This window comes from Trifolium pratense, linkage group LG7, assembly GCF_020283565.1.
Source record: "Trifolium pratense cultivar HEN17-A07 linkage group LG7, ARS_RC_1.1, whole genome shotgun sequence".
In the NCBI taxonomy this organism is placed as follows: Eukaryota; Viridiplantae; Streptophyta; class Magnoliopsida; order Fabales; family Fabaceae; genus Trifolium; species Trifolium pratense.
The window spans coordinates 27,608,997-27,629,667 of NC_060065.1; the positions used below are offsets into that span (position 1 = coordinate 27,608,997).

The 20,671-nt window shown below is 35.6% G+C and overlaps 2 protein-coding genes across 6 annotated transcripts; one reads left to right on the forward strand and one right to left on the reverse strand.

Annotated features, from left to right (window-relative positions):
* Positions 1–5,591: 5,591 nt before the first annotated feature.
* LOC123900108 (transcription factor UNE12-like) lies at positions 5,592–19,273 on the reverse strand. Of its 5 annotated transcripts, none has more exons than XM_045951423.1 (8): positions 19,148–19,273; positions 18,981–19,058; positions 18,532–18,631; positions 7,506–7,625; positions 7,350–7,415; positions 6,215–6,280; positions 5,992–6,077; positions 5,592–5,847 (listed from the first exon to the last, which is right to left on the reverse strand). In XM_045951423.1, the coding sequence occupies exons 4-8, from the start codon at positions 7,605–7,607 to the stop codon at positions 5,793–5,795; spliced, it is 375 nt and encodes a 124-aa protein (XP_045807379.1). In that variant the 5' UTR covers positions 7,608–7,625; positions 18,532–18,631; positions 18,981–19,058; positions 19,148–19,273; the 3' UTR covers positions 5,592–5,792. The 5 variants fall into 5 exon arrangements, with proteins under 5 accessions (XP_045807379.1, XP_045807382.1, XP_045807383.1 ...); XM_045951426.1 differs by having other exon boundaries at positions 5,961–6,077; XM_045951427.1 differs by having other exon boundaries at positions 5,946–6,077.
* On the forward strand, positions 14,481–16,499 carry LOC123896173. Its single transcript, XM_045946596.1, has one exon. It carries the CDS (start codon positions 14,481–14,483, stop codon positions 16,497–16,499), a length of 2,019 nt encoding a protein of 672 aa, XP_045802552.1.
* Positions 19,274–20,671: the final 1,398 nt, after the last annotated feature.

Sequence of the window (20,671 nt, forward strand, 5' to 3'; positions counted from 1 at the left end):
TTAGTCAAGCCATCTCTCAACCGATGTGGGACTCTTAACACAGACTTCCCAACAATAATCCCATCTTCTTCCATTGCCTCATTATAAGCCAAGCCTCTGGGCTCTAGCTACTGTCCTTTTTCATCCATCTAACAACCCTACAGTTTTAATTGCCATTTTTCATCTATCAAATCTAACTTTGTTTTTTTTTTTTAAATGACAAATGTTAGTAATGTTGTTACAAATGTTAATGAGGGGACTTGAATACAAAATCCCTTATCACTCTAACCCTTATATTCCTCCACCAAACCACATTATCATTTCGCTTGAAATTCTTTGTATTACGTCTATTGGCTTCCGTTTATTCTTTTCGCCTATAAGTATATAAATTCAAACTAACGGTGTAAAATTCAATAAGGTAATTTCATTTGTGCTCCAAGGAAATTTGCGAATCACTAGAGACTAAAACATATTTTGACTTTTGAACCAACATATATAGTGGAAACATTTGATGCAAGTGCCAAGAAAGAACGAATATGATGCCAGCAAGAAAGAAATTGAAACATCTTCCTAGATAAATCATAAACTTAAAATAAATTATCCACTTGAAGTCTAAAATATATGCATATCTTATTAATAATATTTAGCCTCCTAAAAGGCCAAAAGTAACATTGTACACAAGACACGACTTTGACAAAGTTATGCAAGATTACGATATATCAAACCATTATATTTAAGGAAACAATCTGTTGTCACCCCCATCTAAGAATATGTCAAATTTATGGATACAGAGCTCTGAAGTGTTGCAACAAAGGAGCTAAATTTGTTACATGTACTAAAGCAGCTCATTAATAGACAATTGTACGGGCATCTATTGTTGGATATTTTCGAAAATATATTTGAAAGGTTGCAATGGTTAATTTGAAATTCAAATTTACATTTTTGAAATCCTTTCAAAGGTTGTGTCCCTTCATCATTTGACATAAGTTTCTCTATAAATAGAGACACTTAGGAGGCAGAAAACACATAACAGAAATTATGTTTCCATGAGTCAGGATTCTGTCTAAAGAATATTTCTAAATATTTCTTCATTTCTCTAGTGTACGAGAGGAATTGTAAGGAACTTTATTCTGTAAAATATCATTGATTGATATGCTTGATATGGGTATGCAATCCATGTCAAGGTTTCCAAAGTATCCTGAAGGGGATTCGCCGGTTAACCCTTTTGCATCCAGTTTATGGTGGGGGCGAATCGAACCTAAAGTTTAGTGTGATACACACGCTTTGGAATTTATGTGCACCATCATCATGTTCGTCTTCATCATCTTCTTGTTCGAGTATTTGCAGCAGTCCCCCAATACAAAATGTTCTAACAATCTTTAGGTTCGATTTATGATTTGTTTGTGATTAATTGATGACTGCAAATTTGAAGAGGATGACTACCGCCTTTTCACAAAATTTGAAGAGATAAGTATCGATACCCTTCTTATTTCATATTTGATTGCAATTTAAATATGAAAGGTCAATTTCATGCATACACATACACAGATTCATGATGTTTAATTTTCATGTTTTGAAACCATGCCAGAGATTAAATCATATGTATGTTTGTATATGTTTAATAAGTTTTAAGATATAGAAATTATGTTTATAATTTATGAAATGAAATTTGCTTTATGCATATGTATGTTGCAATCAATGGCATATTTGAAATTCGAAGTTTTTACGGGCAAAGGATATGTGTGTATATGGAAGTTTTGTTTAAGAAGAATAAATCATCATTTCATTCTTATGCATTGGATTATTGATTGATTTAAAATTGACATGATTTTTCTGTTATTAAATTATTTCCAACCGATAGGTTAATAAATGAATTATTGGCCGAAACGGTGTATCGATGAAGAATCACATTGGTTCATGAAGAATTGTGACTAAAACTACTCCATATTCAGTTTTGGTGTTGATTTTAACAAGTAATATTGAAGAAGAAATTAATACACATAGTAATGACTATGGTGAAAGGTACACATTTAAATTGTATGAATATATGCATGATTATGATATGCATGATTTAGAAATTATTTAAAGTATGTGAATTTTGACAAGTTTAAATAAGTTTGGTTTATAGATATGTTTTTATATTATAGACATGTTTTTATATGATCTTTTTTTAATATAAAAGTAGGGTATATGAATTGTCAAAATATGAAATGCATATGTTAGTGTTATTATTATTATTATTATTTTGTGCAAGAAGTTATTCAATTTAAAAGTGATGATCTCATATTATATGTGTATGATATCTATGAAAGTTATTGTTTTTTTTTTTATAAGCTATGAAAGTTATTGTTAATTTCTTGCTTATCTTGCTTATAAGATTGATTGAGTATTTTGAAATTATTGCAAGTTGTTAATTGTTCATGGAGGAAATTATGTTATAGAAAATGTTAATGATTTTGAATCATTATTTATCTTTCTATTATGATGATTATTTGAATTTTCATAGAACATATTTATACATGAAACTTGATTTTGACATTTAGAATTTATGATACATGTATTAGTTATTTGATAACTAATAATATGAAAAGGTTTCTTAAATGAAATTGAAATAAATTCTACAGAATATTTTAAGTTCATGTGGGGTATATGACATGGTGAAACCATCTTATGAAATAAATGTTGGTCATGACAAATCTTTATGATCATGTTTGTTGATGTTATACATGTTTAATGTATTGAATGTAGGATACATTCAAGACGTGGAAGTTGAACTTCAAATTGAAATGATTATTAAATATTATGTTATAACAAGAGAATAATGACATAAGTTTGTGCATATGAGTATATGACACAATGATAATAGAATGACAAAAAGTCATGGTTTTGTGATAGCGGTTAAAACTATCAAGAATATAAAGGAATATTCAAAGTTTATAAAAAGCATAGCTATGTGGTTGATTGAATATTCAAAGGTTATAAAGTTGGAAAATATTGCAATTCTTTGACGAAAGGATTGACAAAGATATGATGTTTTCGGATAATGATGGTTAAGTCATTGAAGACATCATTAGGGATGTGATACAAGCCCATATCTAATTGATCACCAATGGTGGAAACTCAACTCACACTTGAATAACATCAAGTCTTGAGTTCAATGATGAAAGTACACTATTAAAGTGATTGAAGTACTTGACAATAATAAATACATCCCAAGAGATAAAAGTACTTGGACCATAAAAGAAAAAGTGGTAGGATGAGGTTTTCCTCTTAATAGACATATAGCATATTTTTGCTTGAATTCATAATTATGGGTGCATTTATGATATAGTCTACCTATATGAGAATGAAGTGGGGCCGCTTCATAGAGTTCAAGGGCTTGACTCTTAAATTCTCATGAAAAGGATATGAGACACAAGGCCTTAACAAATGTGTCATTTTGATAATTCGATCAATGGTACCGAGATTTCATGTGAGTTATGAACACTTCTTCTAGTGGATAATTGGTTCAAAGCTTGTCTACCAATCTATTCGGGGATGAGTGGAAACTTAACTTACTAAGTAATGGTTCAAATCGTGAGATACCTTTATTGAAACCATGAGATTTCCGGAATAATGGATTTTGATATATTTTGAAAATGGTGGGGGATTGTTGGATATTTTCGAAAATATATTTGAAAGGTTGCAATGGTTAATTTGAAATTCAAATTTACATTTTTGAAATCCTTTCAAAGGTTGTGTCCCTTCATCATTTGACATAAGTTTCTCTATAAATAGAGACACTTAGGAGGCAGAAAACACATAACAGAAATTATGTTTCCATGAGTCATGATTCTGTCTAAAGAATATTTCTAAATATTTCTTCATTTCTCTAGTGCACGAGAGGAATTGTAAGGAACTTTATTCTGTAAAATATCATTGATTGATATGCTTGATATGAGTATGCAATCCATGTCAAGGTTTCCAAAGTATCCTGAAGGGGATTCGCCGGTTAACCCTTTTGCATCCAGTTTATGGTGGGGGCGAATCGAACCTAAAGTTTAGTGTGATACACACGCTTTGAAATTTATGTGCACCATCATCATGTCCGTCTTCATCATCTTCTTGTTCGAGTATTTGCAGCAGTCCCCCAATACAAAATGTTCTAACATCTATTTCCGAGTTGTTAAAGTTTCAGTCCTATACCAGCTAACATTTAACTTACATGCTAATATCAGGTACCAAATAGGCGAGTAGAGATAAATTAATGGAAATAAATAACCACAAAAGGCACACAGGGAATTATTAATTCATTAAAAGCTTGCCTGGTAAAAAGAATTTTTGTAGCTTGTGAATATAATGAGACTTTCTCGCCTAGGGAATTCAACATGTAACATGAGGCCAGTAGATTAGATATGAAGTGTTCCTCCAAATAACACAACCAATAAAAAAGAATTTGGCTGAATTTCAGATATTTAACTTATTCTCAACTATATGAGCAAAATGCAACCCATGAAAAAGTTTGCTCATTAAATCCAAAATAGTATTCAAATACATCATCACAGATGTCAATTAAAATAGACGGCATCTTGAGGGAAAACACAGAAGATCTCTATCATTTGAGGCACACTACCGTCTACCAACAACCGTAGATGATTGGAACATAAACACTATCTCTCAGTGAGAAAATGCAAAATATGCACAAGTATATTAGGATTTCAGGATTGAACAACTAATTTATTTTTGGAACATGATTACATAAATCAGGAGTCAAACTGATGAGGAAATTAAACAGTTTATGTATTCAGGTTTGAATGTGTATTGAAAATATCATATTCAGAATAGTTTATTGGAAATGGTAAGTCAAGGTTCAGAAGGATATACCATCATATTATGCAAATTTTTAACACCCACTAGTGCAGAAAGGAGATACAACTACTGGCCAAACTGACTTTCTACTACTGGCCGCGGCCAGTAGTAAATGCAGTCGACGTTGTAAGTTCAACTTTCCACGTCGGGTATTTTTATACCCGTCGTGGTATGTGTAGTTTCTTCTGTAATTATTATTTAATATTATGGCGATTCCACGTCGGTTTTTACAAATACCCGTAGTGGTATGTATGAGATTCCACTACGGGTATTTACAATATCAGTAGTGGTATGTATGGTTTCCAGTTTTTTTTTTTTTAAGAATTGGGGATTCCACTACGGGTATTTAAAAATACCCGTAGTGGTATGTATGAGATTCCACTACGGGTATTTACACATATCCGTAGTGGTATGTATGGTTTCCAGTTTTTTTTTTTTAAGAATTGAGGATTCCACTACGGGTATTTACGCATACCCGTAGTGGTATGTATGGTTTCCTTTTTTTTTTTAAAGAAATGGGGATTCCACTACGGGTCATTACCTTTACCCGTAGTGGTATGCTTAGTTTTCACGTCTGTTTATTATAAATATCAGTAGTGGTATGTTAGTTTTATTTTTTATTTTTTTCATTTTTTTGTAGCTTCCTGTGCATTAATTATATCGTCTACACTTTTCCGGCGCAGAAATTATACAACATAATTTCAAGTCACTGGTAGCTAATAACGCACAACAAAATTACTAGTAGCTAATAACGCACAAGAAAATTGACATAATTCCGAATATTATTTTCCACAAATCATTGTCAATTCCTAACAAGCTAACAAGTTACATGCAACACATTAAAAGTCAGTGCTTAACATTATCACTAATTATTCCAAGTCTAATGACTAAGAAACTAAATTCAAAATCATCTAAAGCCACAAAGCACCAGCATCTTTGAGGAGAGGGAACAAGCAGAGAGCCCATTAATACCACCTCCAATTCCAAGTGTTACAAAACATGAAATACTGGTAACTGTCCCTGCAACCAAAACCACAAACATTAGACTAATTTTAAACCTCAAAATTCCTGCATTTGTCAATATTAATCACACTATTAAATAACTTCATTTCTATCACCTGCAACACTTTTACCTAGTAACTGAATTCAGATTGGTTTGCTTACACTTTTGCCACCTCTTGTATATGTTTATTTTCTGCCAAAATGTTTTCTAGCAATGATTCACAAGCATCTTCAAGCATATCTAACACCTGCGAGTGCCACATGATGATGATAATAAGCAGATAATCAACCAGGAGTTCAGAATTATTTGCAGTTTGCCTGTATATAATAGAGTTCATTAATTGCAAATTGGATAAGACAAATAAGGAGAACAATAGCAGTTTACCTTCACTTGAAGCCTTAAGAACTTGACGTAATCCATAATTTCATCTAACATGGCAGCTCTATCTGTCTGAACAAGTAGCAATTCACCATAATGTTAGAAAGTATGGAAGAAATCAACATTACTTTACAAACGCTGCGCAGTAATGGAGCAGAGCACATATCATACAAGAATATCACCGTATGATATCCAGTTGATTTATTTCATACATCAAGCACTCTTAAAATTTCATGCTCGTTAAATTAGAATTTACGCAGAATTACTCCACTTTTTATCCTTTTATGAGAAGTTAGTTTTGATTGATTAAGTATACAATGCATAAAAAATGGATCAAGAGATTTTATAGATGTGATTATGTGAACAAATTCCATCCACAATAAATTTGAGAATTCAACATATCTCTGTATGTATAGATGCCATGTACGAGAAACTCAAAGCATTGCATGTAATTACTTGTCAACATGGCATACATAAAGTTGTCTACAAAATTACTTTGTAGAAATAAATCTCCAAACATAAAATCCATGGCTTTATAAACATATATTGACAGGGAGATGCAGAACTGAGAACACTATGCATAAATCATTGATCCTCGCACTCTACATTAGTACCTACTTTTTGGCCTTGCTGAAGCAAAAGAAAGACAGTATGTGGGAAAGAAGGAGGGAGCGGTGTCAAGAAATGTACACTTAAAACTACAAATTATATTCAGACAAGCTCCACGCACTTTACAAAAGTAGTTTCAGCTTCAACAAAACCATGATTTAATCAGGCTTTGTAAAACTTAATGTACATTATACATTTGTAAAAGGCAACAGATTCAGTGAAGATGGTGAGTTAACAGTGAGTTCCAATTTTTGATGCACACTTCTAAAAGCTCCTTTTTCAGCATGATTTTTGTTGTTTTGGAATAATGATGAGTAATATAATTTTTATCCACAACACATGAATCTACTTGTGTACAAACTGGTCATAAATTATATGTCATTATCAAGTCAGTGACATGAAATGTTATAAAAATTAAGTATCAAGTTAACATGCATCTTTAACCCTTACTCTCCAAAGACAATGCTACTCTTGCTCAAGTCAAATAATGCAAAACCATATTTTTGTAATAAAATGATATGCAATCACATACCTTGTTGACACTTGGAACCAAATCTTGCAACGCCCTGATTCTTTCTGCGATTCTTTCTCTGCGTAACTGTGATAAAACAAAGTTAATCCGCAGTACAGATGTCAAACGTAATAGCCAGAAATTAGTATATATTCATGCAAATATCCTGAAGCTCACTCTCTCAGCTATGCTGTGTGGATCTGTAGCCTGTCCTCTTCTAGCCCGCACCCTAGGACGCATGGCTGGAGGATGTGGAGCAGCAGGAACATTAGTATGCATGGGTTGCCCATGAAAAACCTGCACAAAGATTATATATCATCAAGAGAGAAAAAAAAATGCTACTTGATCAATGACCCCTCTTCCTTCTCACAGGAAAAAAAAATAACAAAGAGGAAAGAATAAAGAAGGTTGCTAAAACAATAAACCATTCATTGAAAGATACTCAAAGTAAAGTATACATATATCCTATCTGATTCAAGAAGTTCAAAGATGCCAGAAAGATAAGGAATTCATTAAACAGAGGATATATACAGGCAAACTCTATTATATATGAAGCAAGATAACCATCATGATCCCAAAACACAAATCATTGTGCAACCAACAAAGGAATACACTATAGCAAGAAAATAAGTTAATTTGAGTGATTTGTGTATCATTCTACGATCAGCATATAGTCAAAACATTCATAATGCAAGTTGAGAGAGGCATCTAAAAAAACATGATATTGAAAGAATTCTCATAAATAGCATGTGAGTAACATGATATAATCATATAAACAAATCAAATAATTAAGGGATGAGCCCCCTATACAATTAGACGTTGCTTCTAAACAAAAGGCATTTCCCCTATTTTCCTTGTATTCTTTTTTGACACTTTCTCATTGTTGGTGTTTTGATTGGCTACATTTTGCAAAAGCCAACCAGCCAGATGCTGAACTGAGATGCTGTAGCATTATAGTACAGCATCCTGAAGCTCTGTTTTTCGTGCAGAATTTTTATTTCAAATCTGAGCCAAGATTTGCTTCAATTATATATTCAGGCACGTGCGTTTAGGCAAGACGAGACTTACTCAGCAAGTTTTATTGAAGTCGGTCAAAGGAAAGTTATTTAAAACAAAAATATAATTATATTATATTTTTGCGTTTTTTTTTGTTTGGAACAACAGGAATTATATTTCTGAAAATAATATAGGGTTAGCCGCAATTTTCACAGCTGTACAAGCCTGAAGACCTAACTTGGACATCAAGACAACTGAAGACTATAAATATGTGAAGCCTCAAGGCTATTGAACTTGCGATTTCTAAACCTTGTATTTCATAAAGCGTGCGTTTTAAGGTTTAGTGTGTGTGTCTTTTGTGAGCCTTTCTTGTATCGTTTTGATGCAAGTTTAGGACTGTGTTTGTGTTGTTTATTGTAAGCTGCTCCTAAGCTTTTAAGCACGGAGTTGGTTTGTGTGATTCACTCATAAGCTTTTAAGCAAGAGTGTGGTCTAGTTTCTAGGAGAGTGTCTCCATCCTTATTGATATTATTGACAGCAACATAGTACGTGTTGTTAGAGGGAATTTGGGACGGGGTCTCATTATCTAAGAGGTTCTTAGATAGGATTGCATTGGTAGTGTCTAGGTGATAAGTCAAGTACCGGGTGTTGGTCGAGGGCTTTGAACTAGAGCTATTATAGTGGATTCATTCCTGGATTGGTATCCCCCAGAGTAGGTGACGTTGCACTGAACTGGGTTAACAATTTCCTGTCTTATTTATTGTTCTGCAATTTATTTATTTATTTACTGTGTTCTGCGACTGTCTTGCTGCAACGTGTGCTATAGCATCTTGTGCAGCATTGTGTTCACTGCGTGCCAGATTTCAATTGGCATCAGAGCAGGCACCCTTTCTGGTTATAGGGTGAGCTCCAGGGAAAATGTCTGGCAACATTGAAAAGGAAGGAGGGCTTGTAAGCAGACCACCGCTTCTAGTTGGTGTCTCCAACTATGATTATTGGAAATCACGCATGATTGCTTTCCTAAAATCTATGGATAACAAAACTTGGAAGGCTGTTCTGAAAGGATGGGACCCCCCCGTGGTCATTGACAAGGATGGAAAGCCAACACTTAAACTAAAAGCTGAGGAGGACTGGTCTAAAGAAGAGGATGAGCTTGCTTTGGGAAACTCAAAAGCATTATATGCATTATACAATGGGGTAGATAAGCACATCTTCAAACTAATCAAAAAATGTGTCTCAGCAAAGGAAGCTTGGAAGATTCTTGAAACTGTTCATGAAGGTACTCCTCAGGTAAAAATGTCTAAATTACAGATTCTTACTACTCAGTTTGAAAACTTACGTATGAAGGAGGAAGAAACAATTCAAGATTTTCATATGACTATTCTAGACTATGATAATCAATTTGATGCTCTGGGGGAGAAAATTCCCGAAGAAAAGTTAGTAAGAAAAATGCTTAGATCACTTCCAAAGAAATTTGATATGAAAGTCACAGCTATGGAAGAAGCCAAAAACATTTCTGAGATGAAGTTGGATGAACTGGTTGGATCACTCCAAACTTATGAAAGTGTTGCAAATGGAAGAAGTGAAAAGAAAAATAAGAGCATTGCCTTCTCATCTAAAAATAATGAAGAAGAACTGGAGGATGAAGAAGAATCTAATGAGAGTATCTCTGAGGCCATGGTGTTATTGGGAAAACAATTCAACAAAGTTCTGAAACGAATGGATAAGAGACCCAGATCAAATTTCAAAAACAATGCTCCAAGCACTATACGCAGCAATGAAAGTCAAGGAAAACCAAAAGGTGATGAAAAATCAAACTTAAACAGAAACATTCGATGTCACGAATGTGAAGGATATGGTCACATCAGACCGGAGTGCCCAACATATCAGAAGAGAGCAAAGAAAGGGCTAACTGTCAGTTGGTCTGAGGATGATGACTCAGAAGATGATACAGCATCTGTAACTGCTAAACATATCTCAGTCTTAACAGGTATTGTTACATCTGATACAGAATCTGATGATGGAGAGGTAACCTATGAAGAGCTTGCTGCATCCTACAAGGAACTTTGTCTTAAAAGTGAAGAAATCTGCAGGGTTATTGAGAAACAAAAGATAACCATCAATGAGTTAAAAGCAGAAAAATCTGAGAATATCTCAAAAATAGAGGAACTTCAAAAGAAGGTAAATTTTCTGTCCTCTGATCTTGAGATCTGCAGGGTTATTGAGAAACAAAAGGTAACCATCAATGAGTTAAAAGCAGAAAAATTTGAGAATATCTCAAAGATGGAGGAACTTCAAAAGAAGGTAAATTATCTATCCTCTGATCTTGAAGAAGCTAAAGGAGTCATTGAAAAATTAAATACTGACATTTGGCGGCTGAGAAAATTCTCTGACATGTTGTATAAAGATGATGAGCATCTTGACAAACTTCATAAGGCTGATGGACAACTGGAGGAAATCTTAGAGAAAAATGTTCGAAAGCCCAGAAACATTGGGCTTAGCTATGAGAATGTCAATAAATTCAAAAATTACAGTCCTGAACTCATGTACATGGAGCCTAAAGAAACTCAAAAGCAAAGAATGCCTTATCAGAAGCCGCAGCATCATCAGCAGCATCCCATGTCAAGAAATAGAAGAAAGCACCATGCTTGGAGATGTCATTACTGTGGTAGAAAAGGGCACATAAGGCCTTACTGCTACAAGCTATATGGGTACCCTAACAGACGTCCTCAGCACAAACCTGTTTCCACAACTGCTCCTACTCAACAAGAATGGAAACCTAAAGAAGAAAATGAGAAGAAAAGTGATACAACTCAATCTGAAGAAGAGATTACTGCTCTGATTGCTCACACATCACTTAGAGCTTCATCAAGGGAAGACTGGTACTTCGATAGTGGCTGTTCAAGACACATGACCGGAATAAGTAAATTTCTTGTCGGAATAAAGTCTTACTCAACTAGCTTTGTTACCTTTGGTGATGGTGCAAAAGGAGAAATTGTTGGGATAGGGGAGCTCAGAAGTAATAGCTTGCCTAAACTAAACAATGTATTGCTAGTAAGAGGATTGACTGCAAATTTGATAAGTATTAGTCAACTATGCGACCAAGGAATGAAAGTAAACTTCACCAAATCTGAATGTCTGGTTACAAATAACGAAGGTGAGATTTTGATGAAAGGTGTCAGATCAAAAGACAACTGCTATCTATGGGTTCCCCAAGAAGGAGAAAATATGTCAACATGCTTAACCACTAAAGAAGATGAAGTAAAACTATGGCACCAAAAGCTTGGTCATCTTAATCTAAGAAGCATGAAGAAAGCAATATCCAAAGAAGCCATCAGAGGACTGCCAAATCTCAAAATTGAAGAAGGTAGCATATGTGGAGATTGTCAGATTGGAAAGCAAACCAAGATGCCACATCCAAAGCTGCAGCATCTTACCACTACCAGAGTTCTTGAACTTCTACACATGGACTTGATGGGTCCTATGCAAACTGAAAGCTTGGGAGGAAAAAGGTACGCATATGTTGTTGTTGATGACTTTTCTAGATACACCTGGATAAATTTTATTAGAAAGAAATCAGAAACCTTTGATGTGTTCAAAGATCTATGTATTCAACTTCAAAGAGAGAAAAACAATGTGGTATTAAGGATCAGAAGTGATCATGGTAAGGAGTTTGAGAACTCCAGTTTCTCTGACTTCTGTGCCTCTGAAGGCATCATACATGAATTCTCATCTCCCATTACACCACAACAAAATGGTGTAGTAGAAAGGAAAAATAGAACTATACAAGAGTCTGCAAGGGTAATGTTACATGCAAAGAAGCTTTCACATGGTTTTTGGGCAGAAGCTATGAATACTGCTTGCTATATTCATAATCGTGTCACCCTGAGATCTGGAACAACAACTACTCTATACGAATTATGGAAGGAAAGGAAACCTACTGTTAAGCACTTCCATGTGTTTGGTAGTAAATGTTACATCTTGTCTGATAGAGAACCAAGAACCAAAATGGATCCTAAAAGTGATGAGGGCATATTCTTGGGATACTCAACAAATAGTAGAGCCTACAGAGTATATAATAATAGAACCAAAACCATGATGGAGTCTATAAATGTGGTAATAGATGACACCTCAAGTGAAACTGCTGAAGATGATGCAGAAGATGCTACAGCATCTATACCAGGTGATGTAGATTGTGAAACTACTAATGAATCAAAGAATGATACAGAGGTTACTGCATCTGACCAAATCTCTGCTACTCCAAAGAAAGGACCTTCTACTCGTACTCAAAAGAATCATCCTACAGATCTGATTATTGGTAATCCCAATCAAGGAATTACTACTAGAAGGACACTTGACATAGTTTCTAATGCTTGTTTTGTGTCTAAATTTGAGCCAAAAAATGTGAAGGAAGCTCTGACTGATGAGTTCTGGATAAATGCTATGCAAGAAGAGCTAAATCAGTTCAAGAGGAATGAAGTTTGGGACTTGGTTCCTAGACCTGAAAATGCAAATGTAATTGGTACCAAATGGGTCTACAAGAACAAGTCTGATGAAAGTGGAACTGTGACCAGAAACAAGGCAAGGCTGGTTGCACAAGGATATTCACAGATTGAAGGGATAGATTTTGATGAGACTTTTGCTCCGGTCGCTCGTCTTGAATCCATTAGATTACTTCTAGGAGTGGCATGCATTCTAAAATTCAAGCTATTCCAAATGGATGTGAAAAGTGCCTTCCTCAATGGGTACTTAAATGAAGAAGTATATGTGGAACAACCAAAGGGGTTTGTTGATCCAAGCTTTCCAAATCATGTTTACAAATTAAAGAAAGCTCTTTATGGATTAAAACAAGCACCTCGAGCATGGTATGAAAGATTGACTGAGTTCCTTATTAGTCAAGGCTATAGGAAAGGAGGAAATGACAAGACTCTATTTGTGAAAGAAGATCAAGGCAAATTTCTAATAGCACAAATCTATGTTGATGACATTGTCTTTGGAGGAATGTCTAGTGAGATGGTACAGCATTTCGTGCAGCAAATGCAGTCTGAGTTTGAGATGAGTCTTGTAGGTGAACTAACCTACTTTCTTGGGCTCCAAGTAAAGCAGATGGAAGATACTATTTTTATCTCCCAAAGCAAGTATGCAAGAAATATAGTGAAAAAGTTTGGTATGGAAAGTGCTGCTCATAAAAGAACACCTGCAGCAACCCATTTAAAGCTTACCAAAGATGAAAAGGGAGTTGATGTAGATCAAAGTCTTTATAGAAGCATGATAGGAAGCTTATTATACCTTACAGCCAGCAGGCCTGATATTACTTTTGCTGTAGGAGTATGTGCTAGGTACCAAGCTGAGCCAAAGATGAGTCATCTTGCTCAAGTGAAAAGAATTTTGAAGTATGTGAATGGTACATGTGATTATGGGATCTTGTATACTCATGGTGAGAACTCTATGCTAGTAGGATATTGTGATGCTGATTGGGCAGGTTGTGCAGATGATAGAAAAAGCACCTCAGGAGCTTGTTTCTTTTTGGGCAACAACCTTATATCTTGGTTCAGCAAGAAACAGAATTGTGTATCTTTATCTACAACTGAAGCAGAGTACATAGCTGCAGGTAGCAGCTGCTCCCAACTATTATGGATGAAACAAATGTTGTTGGAGTACAATGTGGTACAAGATGCTATGGCATTGTACTGTGACAATCTTAGTGCCATCAATATTTCAAAGAATCCTATCCAACATAGTAGGACGAAGCATATTGATATTAGGCACCATTTTATTAGAGATCTAGTTGAAGAAGGTATTGTAACTCTTGAGCATATTTCAACTGAAGAACAACTGGCTGATATATTTACTAAGGCTCTAGACGCAGTTCAATTTGAAAAATTGCGAGGCAAACTTGGTATTTGCCTGTTTGAAGATTTGTAGCAGTTACAGCATAAAAGGCGTGCAGTTGAAGTGTTTCTCCTCACTTCATTCATTAGTGCACGCAAATCAAGGGAAGTAATCAAAAACTTCCATAACCTCTTGTTTCACGCGCTACAACCTCTTTACTTTCTCTATCACACTATCTCTCTCCATTCTCTCTTTTCAACAACCTCTCAACTTCCTCCATTAATCACCATCACCAAAAACCTCCATCAAAATCCAACAAACATCATGTCGAGTTCTCAAACTTCTTCTCCTGCAAAGAACGACGACACCACATCACCCTCATACGATGGTCTCCCTCAACAAATCACCATCGCGTATCCTCTCACTACCATTTTTCCTGAGGAAACAGTGAAGACGAAGAAGACCACACCGAAGAAAAGCTCTAAACGAAGTCAATCGACTTCTCGTGTGCCGTCTGAATCGAAGAAAGGGGGTAAGTGTTCTAAATCTAAATCTACGCTTAAAACGGTTCATACAATGCGTGAACTGTATCTTGATAATCCTGCTACTGCAAATGTTGATGTTAATGTTGAAGCATCTGATTCTAGTAAGAAGAATTTAAGTTTGGAATTGGATTTAACTGAAACCCTAGGATTAGAAAAACCTAGGTCGGCTGAGAAATTGGGGGAAACCTCTTTGGAAACCCCTAATGTCGCTATTGATGGTATTGGCGCTAACTCTAAGGCCAATCTTGTGTCTGAGATGACAGTTGATGAGAATGCAGGTTCTGGGCTAGATGCTGCAAATGATGCTACAGCATCTGAAGAACATGTTGATATTAGTACCTCTGTAGTCCCTGATTCACCAAACTCTCCTGTGGTTCCTGTTAATGAAAAGGGTACTGAAACCACCATCCCTGCTGATGTCATTACTCAGGATAAGGGTAAAACTGCAAATATGCCTGATACAAGTGAGGCAAATGTAATTGATGTTGAAAGCCTTCAATTCAAGAGTACTCCTAGGGCTGGTATATCTAGGAGGCTGAGAAGTAATACAGGAAAGGATATAGCTACTCCTTCTGAAGCCACCAAAACTAAAATTGGACCTAAGAAACGGTGGAGCAAGGTAACTGTACCCTCTGAAAGTAAGAAGAAGATTGTGAAGAGAAAAACTGTCTCTTCTAGTGACTCTGATTATGAGGAAGATCAAGATGCTGGAGCATCTCCTGAAGCATCTCCTCTGAAATCTGCCAAGAGAAAGAGAATGGCTCCTAATGTTCCATCTGTACCAATTGACAATGTCTCCTTCCACTGTGTTGAGAATGTTAACAGGTGGAAATTTGTGGTGAAAAGAAGAATAGCCATTGAAAGAAACCTTAATGAAGACTTCTTGAAATGTCAAGACATTGTGAATCTAATAGAGGAGGCAGGGCTGATGAAAACTGTATCTGAGTTGGGTAAATGCTACGATAAGTTGACTAGAGAATTCTTGGTAAACATCCCAGCTGACTGTGATGATCCTTTAAGCCCTGAATACTTAAAAGTGTATGTAAGAGGCAAATGTGTTGATTTCTCACCAGTTGTCATCAACGAATATCTGGGAAGAAGTACTGCTCCTGCAGCTGAATTAGAGACATCTATGAATGAGATATGCAGGACCATCACTGGTGACAAAGTGAGAGCATGGCCAAGGGCTGGCAAACTTTCTGCTGCTAAATTAACCACAAAATATGCTCTGCTGAACAAAATTGGTGCAGCCAACTGGGTCCCCACTACACACTCCAACAGTGTAGCTACAGGTTTGGCCAAGTTCATCTATGCCATAGGCACTGGTACTGTTTTTGATTATGGCACTCATATTTTTAATGCAACAATTCTCCATGGCTCTTCCACTGCTGTAAAAATGCCAATAGCCTTTCCCACTCTGATCTGTGGCATTATCTTGTCACAACATCCTGACATTTGCACTAACTCTGATGTGCCTGTCTCTAGACCCTCAGCTTTAACCATGGATTTTAGATTATTGGAAGGAAAACATGCTGCAGACATTGCTGTAGCATCTTTGAAGACACCAGCTGTAGGTATGACCAAGAGACAGATGATTGCTAATCTCAGGGAGGTTAGTAATATGCTAGGTGAGAAGAAGGAGCTGGTAGATGGTGTAATCCAAGCCTTGGAGCTTGAGCAGTCACAGGCAAATGAGGATGGAGTTGGTCCTTCCCATGGCGCTTCTCATGATGATGATCTTGCAGGTGGTGACACTGTAGAAGAGGAGATGGCCTCTGATGAAAGTCCCTCAATTTGATCTGTTTCTGTAATTTTTTCTATTTTGGATGTTATTTTTTTTAAGGCTTAGCCCTCATGGTCTGTAATCTGTACTATGTGATCCTCTATGATCTGACATCCTGTGACTCTGTGCTACTTGGTATTCTATGGTTCTCTGTTTTGCTCCTATTCTATGGTACTGACTTTATTTGTCAGAATTTATGGCTAAAAAGGGGGAGTAAAAGTGTTTATGTGCCTGATGTGATGAAAAATGCTATAGCATCTAGTATAGCATGTTTTATGTGATATGCATGTTTTGAGGGGGAGTGAAAGTTTATGCATATATTGAGGGGGAGTAGGTAGAATTTATTTTTCTACTACTTTTTATATGCATGCTTATATAGGAATTTATTTTTCCTATTCTCTGTGGCGTTGCTTAAATTTTAAGGAGTTTATTTCTCCGATCTTGAATCCACTATGTGAGAGTTTATTTCTCTCTGTCTGTACTTTGAGGCTAAGATGTGTTATGTTCCGCTGTTGCATGCCTCTGATGCTTACGTGCTAGCTATCTATTCATCTGATGAATTTATTTACTCTCTTTCCTAGTTGTGTGCGTATGTTGACTCGAAGGAAAGTTTAAATAGCTTAGCATCGTTCTACTTTCTTTCCTAGTTGTGTGCTTATGTTGACTCGAAGGAAAGTTTAGACTGTATCTCTCTATGCACTGGCCTAAGGTTGTTTTAGCCAAAATTTGCCAAAGGGGGAGATTGTTGGTGTTTTGATTGGCTACATTTTGCAAAAGCCAACCAGCCAGATGCTGAACTGAGATGCTGTAGCATTATAGTACAGCATCCTGAAGCTCTGTTTTTCGTGCAGAATTTTTATTTCAAATCTGAGCCAAGATTTGCTTCAATTATATATTCAGGCACGTGCGTTTAGGCAAGACGAGACTTACTCAGCAAGTTTTATTGAAGTCGGTCAAAGGAAAGTTATTTAAAACAAAAATATAATTATATTATATTTTTGCGTTTTTTTTTGTTTGGAACAACAGGAATTATATTTCTGAAAATAATATAGGGTTAGCCGCAATTTTCACAGCTGTACAAGCCTGAAGACCTAACTTGGACATCAAGACAACTGAAGACTATAAATATGTGAAGCCTCAAGGCTATTGAACTTGCGATTTCTAAACCTTGTATTTCATAAAGCGTGCGTTTTAAGGTTTAGTGTGTGTGTCTTTTGTGAGCCTTTCTTGTATCGTTTTGATGCAAGTTTAGGACTGTGTTTGTGTTGTTTATTGTAAGCTGCTCCTAAGCTTTTAAGCACGGAGTTGGTTTGTGTGATTCACTCATAAGCTTTTAAGCAAGAGTGTGGTCTAGTTTCTAGGAGAGTGTCTCCATCCTTATTGATATTATTGACAGCAACATAGTACGTGTTGTTAGAGGGAATTTGGGACGGGGTCTCATTATCTAAGAGGTTCTTAGATAGGATTGCATTGGTAGTGTCTAGGTGATAAGTCAAGTACCGGGTGTTGGTCGAGGGCTTTGAACTAGAGCTATTATAGTGGATTCATTCCTGGATTGGTATCCCCCAGAGTAGGTGACGTTGCACTGAACTGGGTTAACAATTTCCTGTCTTATTTATTGTTCTGCAATTTATTTATTTATTTACTGTGTTCTGCGACTGTCTTGCTGCAACGTGTGCTATAGCATCTTGTGCAGCATTGTGTTCACTGCGTGCCAGATTTCACTCATTATGCAGGAATTGAATTATACTACAATCTTAAATATCTTTTAAATTTAAGCAGGGTATGGAGATACATGTTGTTGAAGGAACTATATCAACTAATGCCAAGACAATAACATCATCAGGCCCATTAGTTACTTCTGAGTGTAAAACAACTTCAGAGGTGAGTTTATAGTATGTAACCAAGTTTTCAAACAAGTTCTTCTGGTTACACGTAGTGTTGTCATGCTTTAACTAATTTTGGTGTATATTTTTCCCTGAGTCTACTGCATATAAAGTTAAAAGAAATATTATAGAAAATAAATTTTACTTAAACTACTACTTACATTTTCATGATATGCAATTAGTTGGAGGGTTCTACATCAGAAAAAACAGTTGCAGTTGCAGGAACTTTGTCCACCATATCAGGAACCAAGAATGCGCCACCTATACAATTAGACATTACTCCTAAACAAAAGGCATTTCTCCTATTTTGTTTTTTTTTGACTTTTTTCAATGCAGGAACTGAATTGAATTTAATTGAATTATACTACAGTCTTAAACATCCTTTTAATTTTAAGCAGGGTATCGAGAAAAGTGTTGAAGAAGGAACCCCATCAAATCAAGGCTCGCTCAAATATACTATCTCAATGAAATCATACTAAAATTAAATCAATGATGATAACTTTCATTCAAACATCAAATTTTGAATCTAAACCTAATTACTAAATTTCAAAATCATACTAAAATTTCAAAAACCCTAAAAATTTAACAATAAACAAATGAGAAACTGAACCTGGATTTTGAAGATTGAAGTTGAAGGTTGAAAGAATCCGAGGAGAAGGTTGAATGAAGGTGAAATCAGAGAACGGATCTGAAACTTGGAGGTGAAATCAGAGAGTGAATTTGAAGGTGAAATTAGAGAACGAAGATGAGTTGAAACGAACGAAGGTGAAAACGAACCTGAATCTGAACGAACGAAGATGAGTGCAGCGGATTTGAAGGATTTTTGAGTGAGAAAGAGGAAGGGAAATAGTCTTAGGGTTTTGAGTGAGAAAGATTTCGCGTACGAGAGAATGAGAAGGAAAGGGTATATACATTCTAAGTTAAGGGATTTAACTACCGTTGAAGACCAAATCAGTAGTGAAATCCAATTAAAACAAATTTCAACATAATTACAACATTGCCACCATGTCTACTTTTCACTACTGATTTAAGAAAGCCAGTAGTGAAATCCCTTGTCTATGAACTTTTCACTACCGGTATTAAAATATCAGTAGTGGAATCCTTTGGTCAAATGTATTTCACTACTGGTATTCACATACCAGTAGTGGTATCTCTAAACCAAAAGTCATTTTTCTACTAGTGACCCCTCCCTTCCGTCTTTTTTGTTTGTGGCTTTCCCTAACTTTGTAATAGAACAGAATCTCCAGGGCCTAAACTTTTATATCCAAAGAGTGACTATATTAATCACAAATTTCAAGCAAGTCCAGAGTGTCATTTGGACTTTGGAAGATCTATTATTAAACTGAGGATTGTGCATTTCCAAGTTATCTATGAAGCATAAATTTTCCATATTTTCAAAATATGAATGAAGTAGTGATCCATCAGCATGAACCTGGCACAAGAACAAAATACCCACTGCATTTCCGATTCCATGGTTTCTGTTTCCCGATCTATGTCTTGGAGTTTCCAATTGGTTCAGCAAGGAAAATCGGATTAAGATTGCACCAGAATGAGCCACTGTTCAAGCTCTGTGAAAAAGAGAGAATTTCTGAAAAGCGCGAAAAAGTACTTAGCTAGGCACCACCTGAGTTTAGCCACTGAAAAAAAAAAATATCTCGGTCTCTGTTTGTCTTGTGCAGAGACCAATTATTAATAATAATATATTTGTTGTTAAAAAAAAAAAAAAAAACATGTAGTTGAATTTATTTTGATATAGTTTTACAGTTTTACGCTAAATCAGAAAGAGATATAAATTGTAAAATAATAACCATTCATGTGCCATATGTGTGATGTAACAAAATTAGTGAATTTATGTGGAATCATAACCATATCATTTAAAAAGATGTTTGAAGAAATCCTGAGATAAAAGAATCAAGGCTTAAATGCAGTTTTACCCCCCCTATTTTGAAAAATGCGGAATTTTACCCCCCCTATTTTAAAATGCGGAATTTTACCCCCCCTATTTTATAATTTGTTGGATTTTGCCCCCCCCCCACCAAAATTTTGCACAAAATCTGCTTCTGAGCCTCAAGTTCAAAGCTACGCACATAACTCAATTTGGATCAATAATTCACCAAACTGGTACCGAAACGACCGCAATCGAGTTAGTTTTTCACAGAATCAAACTCCACTAAATTTGGAGTTACAGAGAGAGATTAATTACTGTTTTAGTGAAGGTCTGTTCAAATTAATTATCGTATGAAACTACTACTGGTATTCTCGTCATTCCTCTCACCCTGTAGCTCATTTTTTAATACTATT